We start from the raw sequence: 14,295 nt of genomic DNA on the forward strand, positions 1-14,295 counted from the left end.
CAGACGGTTTTCCTTGGCTTAGGATACTCCCCTCAGCCCCTGCCTTTCCCTTCCTACACACACACACACACACACACACACACACACACACACACGATGTAGAAAAAGTTATGGTTCAGTTCTGCCAGGAGACAAAGAGCTACATAAAATAACTCCTCGGAGGAACGTGAGAATGGGGTGTGACAGCTTAGGTGTGAAGACTCTCAGAAGAACGCAAGTGATGATGGGACTTGGAGGGCAAGAAGGGGAAAAGGAGAGAAGGGTGGAAAGGAGCAGTATGGCTTCCCAGCTGGCTCTGCTGCGTGAGCTTTAGCTCGGCTCTTCTCCCTGAAGCCCATTATTCCTCCCCCAGCATGCTGGGTAACAAGGAAGATTCAAATGCAGGGTCCTGGGCTGAACTACACGTACCCAAGTATTCAAGGAACCTATCCCTGAAGGTCGCCTACTGAAACGACTGTGAGTCCATGCAGAAGCCCTGGGGGTGCAGCTTCATGCCCTCGGGTCCCTCCCCTGCAGTCCCTGCCCAGTGCACCCTTGCAGCACACAGAGTGGGCGCTCCAAAAATGTTTGGTGAATCAATGAGTCAGCCCAGAGTCCATGTGAAAGAGACAGGAAATAAACACTAAATTACAAACAGCATAAAAATAGCCACATTTCTAAAACAGATTTTTCTGATTCTGCGAAACCAAGTAGGAGCATCAAAAAGCCCAATTTCCTCTGCCTGAGCTCTCTCAAGCTGAGTCCCCAAAGCAGCCTTGCTGTGTGGACAGAGCCTGCTTCCTCCCTTTCTATTCAGAATCACTCTATCTGCTATGACTTCAAGATGCCATCTTGCCTCCTCCTAAGTCCCTGGAGCCTTTTTACCTAACTCCTTGTTCAGAAGCCACAGCCAAGCCCTCTGACTCTAGAGTTCTAACACTCATAGCCTCTGTGTCCACGGGTGTCTAGTCCGGGTATTCCCAGCCAACTCTCAGTAGCCAGAGATGGAAAAAGCCCCTCCTTCTCCGAGGCAGGCTGAGGTCATTCATGGTGTGACTTGCCTGTCTAGAAGAGACCTTTGTCAACACCCAGTCCGATCGCAAGGCTTCTCGGACACTTCCAGGTGGTACTGCTGGGGTTCTTTGGGGATATGGCACAAAGCTATGTGACACATTTAATTCCCATCACCTGAATGACGAGTAATTTTATTTACTAGCAGAAAATACAGCTCTATTATAGGTATGCAGGGCTCCACAACTCAGGAAATAATAACACAAAAATACTTCTAAGAAATCACATTCAGCAGAATAAAAATACATAACACAGTCCACTTACCAAATGCAATGTGAAAGATGATGCTGACAAGCTGAGCAAAGACGCTTGGTATCAGGTGTGATATTTGACAATAGAATGTTCACTGGTTTTGTCATCTGTTACTGCTCCCTAGCAGACAAGCTGTACAGGCAGCAAAGTTTAAGAGCAGTTTAGGTATGCATGTTGGCGAGGGTGGGGGAGGAAAGAGGGAGGGAGAAAATGCCATCCATTGGCTTCATTTTCTTTTACCATGACCTACACAATTCAAATGACCACAAATAATTGTCCTTAGTAGCCGGCTACGTGCCTGCCAAACACCTCAGTTCAGTTTATAAACACTGGACTCCTAGAGGAATAGCATTTGGGAAAAGAATGCCTGTTTAGCAAGACCTTAAAATAACTGCATCACCCCTACCACAAGTGTCAGCTTGCAGATGGCGCCCACTCACCACCCCGAGACTGGCTGCTCTCCGTGGTGCTGAACTCAGAAGCTAGGGTGAATCTTAATCTCTACCTCTCATCAAATCACAAAGGGGGTGAATCGTTATCTGTGAGCTTTTACAAACATATGTGACTCTGACTTGTATTTCTCCTTCAATATTTAAAAAAAAAAAAACTGTCTCGGTCTTTTTTGCCACATTGGAGAAATCTAGTCTTTTATCTCTCTTTAGACTGCAAATTTATGGGGGACGGGGCATAGCACAATGGATTATGGTGGACTATGGGTGGTGGGACGTGGTATGGTGACAGGCATATAAAGGGCCTGATCCCATGCCTGTCCTATAAAGCAACGCTACCTCAAAAATTAAACAGTTTAAGTAAAAATCATCTTGTCTAGAAGACAGCAAATTTAAAGTCTCAAGGTATGCATGTGTGTATAATAGGGTAGAAGAGGGGTCAGAGACCCATGTTTACGTTGCATTTTTCCTAGGGCTCACCAAGTAATGTGGTACAAGCTATTTCCTCTTTTTGATCCTCATTACCCCAGAAAAGAGGGGGCAGGTATGGTACTCCTGCAGCTCCAATATTTGGGATATCACCAATATTTGTGTTCTGATTCTTCCATGGGCTCAGTGACTGCCAAAAAGGATGCCTATGCCTGGCTTCCTCCAGCAATGAAAGATTTCTAGGATCCTAGGAAGACACAAGGCTGCTCTTGCAAGAAGCCAGGACTTGAATCTCTGCTAACCTCTCCCCCTGCCCTCAGCCCCCATGAACCAGTCATAACTCAACTAAACCTGAGAGTTCACCCATATTTTATTTACTGATTTGATGTTATGAGACAAGTAAAATAGACGGGTGTCACCTCTATTAAACTGGGCAGGAAAAATGGCCATGGAGGCAACAGGCTCTTTCAGTGCATAATGTGTCATCTATTTTCTTGGATTAGGAAGCAAAAAAGAGGAGAGCCTGCTAGACTCAAGTTCAGGGAGGGAAACTCCGGGCTCTGTAGTATAAATCTGCACTGCCTTCCTTCTCAGGCATTCTAATAAGACAGACAGATCACCCCCATCAGTTGGAAATTGGGACCAGCACACAGTCCTTAGATTCCCCAGTGATCCAAAGGAAAGTTACTCTACTCTGTCATCAAATTTGGGATAAAGAATGACTGCTGTGCCCTGATATGAGAATCCTTTGGTGAAGAAGAGAATATTGAATTGATCATCTCATTCAAGTGCATGCCTCCAGTACACAGGCATATATGTGTGTTCACTCTCAGCACCAGTGTGGATGACACATATGTTCCAAGAGCTAAATGGCCCAGGCTGACTGTCCATACAGCCTGAATCTCCAGACTAACTGCCAATATACTTGCTTTACACAAAGCTGCCAGGTAGACCTGCTGTATACACATCCCAGTGGTGTGACTATTAGCAACTGGGGAGGTATGACCAGTGACTCCTGCCTGCCAGTTGTCCCAAGAGGCTGGCCTACTGTAGATGGAACAGCAGAAGTTCTCCTCCTTGGGTTGGCCTCTAGCAGAAGCAACAGAAATGCTGCGAGGTAAGTGGGAAAGACTATGGTGTCTTCTTCAGTCTCTTCTAGAAGTAAAGACCTTGTGTCCTCTTAAGAATAGGACCATCATATGAACCAGACAACAGATGTAAAGACCAACCCTTGGCCTGGGGAAGAAAGACATGTTCTCCTAAATACCCTGGTTCTGCCCAACAGACTACATAAAAAGGTCTTTGCATAGAGGGTACTGAGCTGATGTGTCAGAAGAAATGCTGACATTATTAGGAACTTAATTTCACAGAAGACTCTAACAAGGCCTTTCATGAAGTCCTGCTTGGACAAAGGGCTCAGCAGAAGGACAGGAAAGTTGGGTAGACTTAAAGTCAAATGACAAAATTTATAAATGAATTCATTCACTCAACAGATTATTCTTCATCACCTACTGTGTGTCATGCCTTGTATTGGCTGCACTGGATAAAATGGTGAATAAGTCAGGTATGGTCCCTGTTTACCTCCAAGACAATGAGGAGTAGACGGTTCAGTAAGTGCTATGACAAGGGAGGTGCTGGGTGCTGGGGATTCATGGAAGGAGATGGGAATCAAAAAGGCTCCCCAGAGGAAAATTCATGTTTGCTGAGACCTGAAGGATGACTTGACATTAGCCAGAAAAAAAATAGCAACAGCAGAGGACTGAGTTGAGGGAAGACACAGTGGCTAGAAGCAAAGAGTGTGTGCATCAAGAGGGACAATGCAGGAGTCTGGAGACGCCACCACAGCCGGTCACAAAAGGGCGTGGAAGCATGAGGAAGCCAGTGGGGTTGGAAAGCTGGTCAACCTGTAGGTTAGAGATGCCAAGGCTACTGAAGAAGGCTCAGAAACACAGACGCGAGTAGCTTGCTGCCTAAGGCTTTGAAGGCACACATGGCTGAAGCGAGGGAAGGCATGTTCATGCCAGGCTGAAGGCGTGGAGCAGGCTTGGAGACAGAGAGCCCTCCAGCACAGTGGCTTTCAGCCCCGCCGGGATATAGACCAATACACACTTAAGCTCTCTACCATGGACCCCTGGAAGAAGCCCAGGGAGGAAGAAGAGGAGCTTCATGCCTGCCTCTTGAGGATGGAGTAAAGGTGAGAACAGGTTCAGGTAGTCCAGAAACAAAGAGCAAGAAAAACTGTAGTTTCAGTGATGGGATTTACTAGGGATAAATGACAAGTCCTATCTAGGCTTAAAATGTCAATGGCCAAAAAGAAGATGCGAAAAGTTATAGACCAGCAGCAATGCTGTGGAAAGGACCTCATATCACTAGGCCACCAGTTCAGTCAAAGTCACAGAAGTGACTGCTGAAAAGACAGCAACTATCTAGGGCTGTATGCCTACACCCCAGAGCTGAGGTCTGAGGAGATGAGCTTACTGGTTTCAACACCCCAGGGGCACTGTGGTTAGCTCTGGATATCACACTGGGAAAACTGAAGACACTTATAGAGCTTTACACTTATAGAGCTGCACTGTGGGTCAAGGAGCAAACCAAAGCACAATCAGTGGATCAGGGGATCATGATAGCTGGTCTAGTGGACAATAGGAAGAGCTTGTTGTGCTTGTAGTCTAAACCCTCTGTCTGCACAACCCACTCAGTTGCATGAACCGGCCCTCCCTGTGGTGCAGTGGATTGGAGTGCCACACTGCGAAGCTAAGTGAAGCCGAGGCAAGTTCAATCCCCGCCCCGGAGGTGACCCACATGGTGCAGCAGACCTCTCTGACCCACCGACTGCTTCCCTCAGCAGTATACTTTGTTGACCTGTGTGTTCTGCTCCCCACTGTTTCTAGTGAATCCCCTCACCACCTCTGCACCTCTGTACTTCTGGCGTTTACTCCAGGTCTTGTATGCATAAATAATATCTTTAAAAAAAAAAAACCCATGAACCAACATTATCACTGTTATTACCATTTTGAGAGGTAAAATAATTTGCCCCAGTTTTCACAGGTAGGAAGTAAAGGAGGCAACCTTGAAACTCAACCTGTTAGATTCTAGAACAATGCTAGATCACTGAAATGCCAGTCATATCAATTCTCATCATGATCTCATGAGGTCAAAACTATTACTACCCCTCCTTTCCAGGGGTACTGGAAAGTGACACCCTAGGGAAGGTAATAGAAGATCAGGCTCTGAGGAGTGGATTTCAGAACCGACATGCTCATGGACGAGTTGCATTGCCATCCCTAGAACTGCCAGGAGACAATTGTTAGGGGAAATCTTAAAAGAAAGACTGGAGTGGGCCAAAACACTTGTCATAAAGAACAAAGCAGGGTCGGAGACAGGCGCCTTCCTACTGCAGGTGGTAGTCACTAGCACTTGATCGGAGGGGTGCGCCACTGACTCAGAACTGTGGCACCCCAAGTGTGGTCCCCAGATGGGCAGCATCAATATTATCTGGGACCCTGTTAGAGATGCAAATTCTCAGGCCTCACCCCACATCCGGGGAATCAGTCACTCTGTATCACTCCTGGTGATTCTGGCGCATGCTAATGTTTGAGAAGCAGAGGCCTCGAATAACCCCTGAGGTTGACTTCACTCTGGATTCTATAATTCTTCCCCATAGACAGGAAATGTGATGCCCGGAGCCGTGGGAAGTCCTTGGCTCCTTGCTCCTGCTTTTCCGCCCAATTGGGCAGGATTTTGGGAATGGCAGATTTCAGTTCTGCAAGGCAGATGCAGGAAGGCTTTGCAGAAGCCTTCTTGCATTTAACACCTCTGCAGTTGTTCTGAGAACTCTATAAACTCCCTTCCATCAGCAGCCTCTCTGCATCAGTCCCTTTAATAGAGCAAGACTTATTGTCTCCTATGGATTGGAACCCTCTTCACATAGCCTGTATCTTTTCTTGCCCCTCTCTTTCCCTCGGCCTCCCCTAACTACCATTCAGCATGGCACCAAAGGATTTGGAGTCCAAGCCACTCCCCCTGGATCTCACTCCATCTCATTATCTCCAATCTGTACGATCACTGTGGGGACTCTCTCCTCGGCTTTTGCTGTGGCCTCATTACCTGGTGTCTCCCAGTAGAACCAGCAGAGCCTACCTCCTGGGGCCCAGGCTCTACTTGCAGGCCTTCTCTGGGCTGCAGAGACTGTCCACAAAGCAAGCCTGGATCTCCCTGCAAGAGGGACTGATCAGGTCTGCTCTGACCAACTTCTCTAGAGAATCCTTTCACCAGGGTCATGTCAGCTCTAAGCACATGCAAAGTATATTTCCGTTTTTAAAATGCTGCAAAGGACCAGCACCCATAAGTGGCAGGTGTGTATAAGTAACAGGCCAGGAAAAGACACACATCCCAGTAAAAGCACCCCAGGAAGGGCACTTCTATTGCTCCCTAGCAAGGTGGGTGGGCGCCACAGTCTGCTGGACCCCAAACTCCCCTTTGAAGAACATGGGCATGTGGGCACTGGGAAAGGCCACATGTTGGGTTGCATGACACACTAAGCACCAGGCTTGGCACAAAACAGAGGCAGGTGAGAAGCAGCCTGAGAGCTCAGCCGCATGGCAGAAACCTGGTCACACCCTTGGGGGAGCCTCCTTTTCCTCTCAACATTTATTAACTATTAGGCACCATGCAAGGAGCGCTTCTTTAGTCCTCACAATAACCCTATGAAGACAAAACCATAAGGTTAAACCACATGAAATTTTCATAGGTCAAAACCAGTTGAATATGACTTAACCTAATATCAACATTTCTGTCACAGGTGAGGAAAAGCATGATAGAACTGCCCAAGGTCACACCACAGGGAATATCACATGTCAGACCCCTGCTCCAGCTCAGAGCCACCACGTGTCATCAGAGAGAGGCACGTGACTGCATTTTGACAAACCAAGAAAAAGTCCTGCAAATCAACCTGGACTTGTGAGGCACGAACTGATTACAGAGACATAAAAATGGTGGGGCCAGTGGGGAGAACCCAGCTTAGAATGGGTGAGAGACTTTATTTGAGTCCAAAAAATTTGTTCTGCCTTCAGCCCTCCCTGGTGGCGCAATGGATTAAAGCTCAGCACTGCAGCCGCTTGTGTGAGTTCTGTCCCTGTCCTGGAGGTGACCCGCATGGCGCAGCAGACCTCTCCTGAGCCTGCTGCTCCCCTCAGCAGTGCACTTCGTCTGCTGTTCTGCTCCCCACTCTGTCTCTGGTGAATCCTCTCACCCTCTGCACCTCTGGCCTGTACCCCAGTTCTGGATGCATAAATAAATAAATCTTTAAAAATTCATTCTTCCTCTTGGTAGGGACAGGGAAAAGGCCTGGAGAGCTCCTTGTCCGGGGGGCAAGACAGCGCACAGAGACAGCCTGTGCAGCACAGCGGTAGTCGGCTAGTAAGCCAGACATTAAGGGTCAAAGGTGAAAGCAGGCAAGGAGAGGGTCTCAGGAAAGTGAGTTTGGGTTGGCCAGGTGGAGAAGGGGGGAGTGTGGATCCCAAGGCAACTCCAAAGGCGGTCAGCCCAGGTAAGTAGGGGTAGGGGACCGCCACGAAATGCAGCTAATGGGGAATAAAAGCAACATCAGAATTGCTGGCTGGCCCCAAAGGATTCTCTTGCCCTTAGCCCTGTGCCCTCTCTCCCAATCATGCTCAATTAAGAGTCTGCGTCTCAAGCACAAAGAGAAGCAGAGGAAAACGTTGACTCTATGAGCAAACCACAGATGCTGGTACAGAGCCCTAACCGGGCTGAAGGGACTGATTTAAGGAGGCGCTCGCCCTCGGGGTCAGCGGGCAAGTGCAGGGTGAGCGTGAGAAACTCCTGTAACCCTGTTCCCCAGCCGCCTCGCTCACCTGCCCCATGCTGGCCCTGGGCTGGCAGCAGACTCTTCAAGGACCATGAGAAGAACTGCTGATCCTTGGACAGCACTTGATTTCTGAAAGGACTTCGCTCCTATTTGGTCGCAAGGCAGCTGGCAATATCACTCCCATTTTACAGATGATGAAACTGAGGCCCTGCAAAATACCATCACCCCTCTGATGACACTTGTTCAAATCTGGCAGTTCTGCAGGACTCCGTTTAGTGCACTTTCCCCGGCTTCCAGACCTGCTCAGTGCCTAGCAGTCACACCATTCCCAGGGAGACGGCGCATGGTGGGCGAGACAGGTAGGTTAGGGTTTGCCTTTGCCCAAACAGAAGTGGTGTGGAGAAGGGTGGGTTGGGCACCAGCCCCCACACATACATGCAACCCGCAGCACCTGTGGCACAGCCACACGCAGCCCAGGCCACGGCGGGGGCCTGTCAGATTATCCAGCGGACTCAACCCCCGGTTAGGCAAGCTCTATTTAGAAGGTTGCAATGTGACTCTTGCTTATAATAAATGATCATAAAACCTATCAGTCTAGAAAGGATATTGGAGGCATTAGGAATGGGGAGGAAGATGGGCAGGTGAGGGCAGAGCAAACTGCTAGGTCGTTCACTGATGAGGATGGAAGGCAAGGGGAGTCAGAGACAGGGGCCCCAGTTTCCCCAAGGCTCTGACGCTGTCTTCCAGGACAGCCTAGTGGGGACAAGGAGTGCCCAGAGCAGAAGGATTCATGTGGTTGGCCTGAGCATCCCCAAGGGAGAACCCATCCTCTGTATGGGGCTTGGGCAAAAGTCCTGGGCAGAGTCCAGAGGCCAGGAAAAGGAGGTATAGCTGTGTGTTGGCAGGTGGGTTGGTAAAAACCATGTTGTTCTTTTGCAGGAAGCAAATCTGCCATGTAGCCCATCACCAAGGAGGACTCTGAAAACCAGCACAGCAGGGTTAAGCTCACAGCGCCCATCAGCCACTCCCACCCAGGCCAAACACCACCTGACCCCGGAGGCTAAGCTCAGCACTCACACTACCAGGATGGGCATGACCTTCAGCACCTAAAAGGCACTTCTTCCCATCCTCTTGAGGCCCACAGCAGGGGCCCTGGAGTCAGGCTGGGCCTGTGGACCTCTCCTGCTGCTCCCACCATGGTCTTGGGCAACCAGATCATTGAAGCTTCGTTTCCTAATTGGGGGTAATTCCTGCAGGGTGGTTAAGGCGAACTAAATGCAGGAGACAGGTACCAGGGATATTTCTTGAGCACTTACTCTCCACCCATGTGACTAGACGTTGTTTGAAAAGCTCTTACTGCAGTGCCTGGTGGCTAAGAAGCGCTCAGTAAATTGGGGAGGCTGTGATATTGCTCCACTGTTGTTCTATTATTTTGGTTTTGCTTCAGACCCAGGTGGGGTCCCAGGCAGGAGGAGCTTGGCACCTCGGCACAGACACACTGCCCCCTGGTGCTGCTGCTGGGGAATCAACACCTGGGAGAAGCACTATTCCAGAAAGTAAGTCCATGGCCCAGTCTGCACCAGGGCCTGGGCCCATCTGAGCATCCAAAGCTCCAGCCACAGCCTTAGAAGCCAAAGCCTGCTGGGTACTGGCTTGGGAGGAAAGCCCCTGTTCCTGGAACTTCAGTCTCTCTGTTGCAAGCCTAGCCTGGGGAGCCCAGACAGCTCTCTTGGTTCCCTCCTGAGGGTCCTGAGCAAGCCAGGCTGAGGCCCTGGGAGGCACAGGCAGGGACAGTTGACTGTGACTGGTTTCAACAGAAGCCCAGAAATGGTCCGAGCTGCTGAGAGCAAAACCAGGTCTCCTCCTAAAAGAGCACCCCTAAACAGCCCTGCAGCTTCCCCCCCCCAGTATGGCCTAGTAGTTCCCCGAGTTCTAATGCCCACAGAGGCACTTCTGAGGCTACCCCCTACCTTTGCCACCCAAGGATTTCCATTTCCTGGGGCAGGGACACACAATGCCCGTGGGACATGGGGATTCAGAGGGGCTTACAGGCGCCACAATGAATCCTAAAAGCAGCCAAGCTACCTTGCATTCCTAAAGGGGGTTGGATGACAAGCACCCCTCAAAGCTCTTTCAAATAGCACTTCTGAAGTCAGCTGTCATGCCGGGTGGCAGGGGGATGCAAGTGACCTTGGAAGAGCCAAGTGGGGACAGAGTGGCTGGCTCACCCTGCATAAACCACCTCTAAAAATCCCAGATCATCCTGACGTCAAAAGACTGTTTAGCGCAGTGCCAGGCAGACATCAAGAAGAAATTAAACTCCAGCTCGAGAAGGAGGGAAGCCCGGGCTGACAGGAGCAGCTGGGCTAGAGAGTGGAGGCAGAAATTCCTCAAGTTAATGCTTTCTAAGGCCCCTGGGGCCACTCCGGGTCTTGTCTGAAGCTATTTACTTCCAGGGGGGAAAACCCTATTGATCTTCATTCAGCTGCTGTCTGCTCCTACAAGGCAGCGATGTGTCAGCGCATCACCAGTCACTGCGAGAAATTTCTCATTGTTTTACACGCAGCAACTCCCCAACTCAGGAGACAAACGAACATTTAGGACCCTTTGGGTGAACTGACAGGAGAAGCAGATCAGGCTGTTTTAGGGGTCTGGGGGGGTCCATCTCCCCTGGGACAGGCTGAGCTGCTGCTGGCTGGGCCCTCCAAGCCCCCTGCTCAGTACCATGCAGCTGAGTTCTGCTGGCTCTGTAGCGGCTCAGAGCATCAATGCTAAGCCAGCCCTGCCCTCCTGTCTTCTCCCTTGCTCCCGAACACACCTGCTTTATGTCTCTGCAGTCATTTGGCTGTGAACTCCCTCCCCGACGGCTACAGATCACCACCATCCAATGGAGCAGTTGTCACCAACACTGGCCTTTCCCAGATTCCAGGCTGGCCCTCAATCCAACATGTCAGGTCCCCCATAGGTGACAAGAGGGGAGGTCTGCCATGAAACCTACCATGGTGCTGACAGTTCCCGCCCACCTGCACCAGAGAGAACTTTGAAGCCACAACTATCCAACATCCTCAAGGCTAACCCAGTAGTCTGCAGAATGGGAAAGACTTGAGGCTTGAGGCAAGAGGCTGGGGAGGAGAGTGTGATTTGATCAGCGTGGCCCAGCGAGCTGGTGAAGATGGCAGAAAACCCAGCCCTCCTGGCCCTCAGTTCTGAGCCTTCCCACTCAAGCTTCTAGGTCTTGTACCTGGGAATGCCAGGTCCCCGCATGAGGTCACTGGAGTCCATTGGATGAAAGGACTCTTGCATTAAACTGTTTTCCATGAGTTAAGACCAGTATCCATCTGAACAATAATAACGATGATGATAATAATAAAATGCTGAACAATACGCCTTGAAAACCTTCAATGAGCAACACTTGATAATCACACATAGAATACATCTCCCACATATTCATATAAAATAATCAATGATCATTTTTTTCTGCAGACTACAATCCAATTACTCTCTCTCCCTCACTCTCTCCCTCACTCTCCTTTGTTACTTGCAAACCATCCAAGCAATCAATGCCTTGACCTCTCCCTCTGATAGACACAATTACAAAAAGACAGAGCAATGCAATTCATCTATTCAAGACAGATTGTTTGAACACTTTGTCACACTGCTGAGCTATCCATCTCCTTGTCTAAAAGGAAAATTCAGCCCCCAAAAGAGGCACAAAGAGAGAGGGTAATATGCTGCTCCCCAGCCCAGAGAGCCCCTAGCACAGCTGCAGGAGAGCTCTGCCCGCTGGAGGATTCCCTCCCAGCACAGCCAGCTCAAACAGTTCCTAGAGCCTCAATTCCTGCAGCCCCGGGGGTCCAGAGATCCCAGGGTGGACAGGGGTGGGAAGAGAGGGCAGCTGGCCCAGTGAAGGGGTGAGTCTGGGCTTCAGTATAAAACGTTCTCTCTCTGTGCCTGGTCCCAAGAGCCCCCTGGCTCTGGCTGAAGCTCAAGCCTGGGCACAAAAGAACTGAAGTTCAGCTCTCCAGGATGCTTCGAAAAGCCTAGAGGCCTCAGAACCTTCCCATCCTCCATCCACGCTGGCTCGGCTCCCGCGGTCACGTTTGGCATCGGTACAGCACCCCAGTTCGTGGGCTGGGAACCAAACGGGGCAGGGCTCTCAGATATAAATGGCTTGGGCCGACACGCTAATTAATCCTGGGGCTTAATACGAAGAAGATTAAAAGAGAGGAGGGCTTTGCCATCCTTAATTGCATTATTACACGCTGAACCCAAGAAAGGGCAGGCGGGCTTGGAGCTTCCCCTCAGGGCAGTGAGGAGCCCCCAGTCCAAGTCAATTTCACAGTAAGAGGGCAGGTGAGGACTGTGATCCTGCCCCTCTTCAGCTTTTACTTCTGAGACCTCCTTTACCTGCTCCTGTCTCCCCAGCCCCCCAAAACCTTCTTCCCTCTGGTTGGGCTGTGAGCACGCCCAACCCACCCCTGCAGTGTAAGGACCACAGAAGAAAGACCCTGCAATGCGTGGGCTGGGTTGATAGCACCTTTTGGGTCCCCTCTCTTTCCCCAAGGGCACCTTATCATGAAGGTCTCCTTTAAAAAAGGGGGGTTGAGGGGGAGAAGGAGGGAATAAAGGACATGCTGGCCAGCCAGGAAGGGTCTGCCTGTTCCGCTGCCCTGGGAATGGTAACCAAACTGGGTGCAGGGGCTGGCAAAGGTACAAAAGATAAAAGACAGGGTTTGGCTTGCCAGTAGCTGCCTGGGCAACAAATGGTTAAGCCTGGCCAGGAGGGTACAACCAGAGTCCCGCTCTGGGCTCTGGACTCCTTGGTAGAGTCCCGGGCATGGACTGTACCTTGGTAGAGTCCCGGGCATGGACTGAAAGACTCTAGCATGGCCAGAGCTAAGGAGTGTGCTCTCCCCCTCAACCAGATGTCCAGCTAAAGAGGAGTGATCCAGAGAGGAGTCAGACCCTCCAGACTTCTGACTGTGTAGCCTAGGAAAACCTCAAGTACAAAAACCAAAAAACCAAGCCCTGTGTTGGTTCCCCGTACCGCTTCGCACCACTGTCAGCCTGGGATCACATCTGGCGGAGCGCGGCTCTGGCTCGGCAGCCCTGCGGGCCCTGTACCAGACACTGCCGGTGGTGCTTCGAGAACCCAGGCAGCCCAAGTGTCTGGCCTGACAGCCGACTCAGGGCCTGCGAGACGAGGCTCCCGCGTGGCCTGGCCGGGCCCAGCCCTGGGATCCCGAGCCTCAGACAGAGAGTGCCCCTCACCCCCCAATTCAGAACACCCGCTTCCAGGGTGCCTGGGGCGGCCCCAACAAAGTTAAAGCCCTGAGTAAGAGTCTCTAGCGAGCAGAGACTCAGAGATACCAGAGACCCAAAGGGCCAGGCGCAGCACGCCAGCTACCTCCAGCTGCGGAGGGATTTGGGCTAACTTTAAAAACCACTCGCACCGCTCTTCTTCGGCTGCCTAGGCAGGCTCTGTTGCTCCCTCCCTCCCCCTCCGCCGTTGCCCCAGGCTGGGGAAAGGCCTCGGCTTTGAGGGATGGAGCAACCAGCGGGGACGCAGACGCTGACCCTCCCCTGCGCCAGCCACGGGCTGAACGGGGGCCACGGAGGCCCAGAGCCACCACGAAAAGATCCGCTGCCCCCGTCATGCGAAGCCCTACCCTGCGCCGCCCGCCCCCACCCACCCGCCGCATTCCCCGGAGCCTTGCCCCAGGTGGAGGCCAAGGGCCCGCGGAGAACGCCAGAGGGAAGAGAAGTTGGCGCCTTCCCCAGGGTTCCCGCTCTGCGGAGTAGCCACGTCCCAGAACTCGGTCTGCGGCTGGTCTGGCTGGTAGTACCCGGGAAATAAGACTGCGACTCGGGTTGGGGCTGGAATGCTTCGCGACACTGCCAGGTCTGGCCTCCCAGATGCGCGCGAAGGGCCACTAGCCAGCCGCGGCCAGGCTGCTTCCTTCCCAATAAGTGAGGCCCGTGACCCTGGCTTTGGAACTTTGTCCTCACCGGGACCAGCTCCTGGCGGCCACCGGGTCTCCGCAGCCTGGCGAGCGGTTGGGGGAAATCTCCCGGGACCGCGCTCAGCACCCCCACCCCCTCCCGCCCTTCCCGCCCCCGCCCAGGCGCTCGGAGACCCCTGGCTCCCGGGAGCCCTTACCGATCCGGATGACGTGGGGCATCCCGCGCGAGTCCGGGATCCAGAAGGCGCACACGAGGAGCCCGGCCCAGTATTCCCAAACCAGACTCCGGAGGCGCCGCCAGGGAGCGGTCATCGTTGGGCGCCGC

The 14,295-nt window shown here is 51.7% G+C and overlaps 1 protein-coding gene across 1 annotated transcript in view; it reads right to left on the reverse strand.

The window, feature by feature from the left end:
* The window catches only part of GRIK3 (glutamate receptor, ionotropic, kainate 3), a 186,925-nt gene extending 172,636 nt beyond the window's left edge, over positions 1-14,289 (reverse strand). The window contains exon 1 of the mRNA XM_004678805.2: positions 14,168-14,289. Coding sequence (XP_004678862.1) covers positions 14,168-14,282 — 115 coding nt within the window. The 5' untranslated portion in view covers positions 14,283-14,289. The remainder of the gene's footprint in view (positions 1-14,167) is intronic.
* Between the last annotated feature and the right edge of the window lie 6 nt (positions 14,290-14,295).

This window comes from Condylura cristata, unplaced genomic scaffold (genome assembly GCF_000260355.1).
Source record: "Condylura cristata isolate star-nosed mole 26May11 unplaced genomic scaffold, ConCri1.0 scaffold00008, whole genome shotgun sequence".
Lineage (NCBI taxonomy): Eukaryota > Metazoa > Chordata > Mammalia > Eulipotyphla > Talpidae > Condylura > Condylura cristata.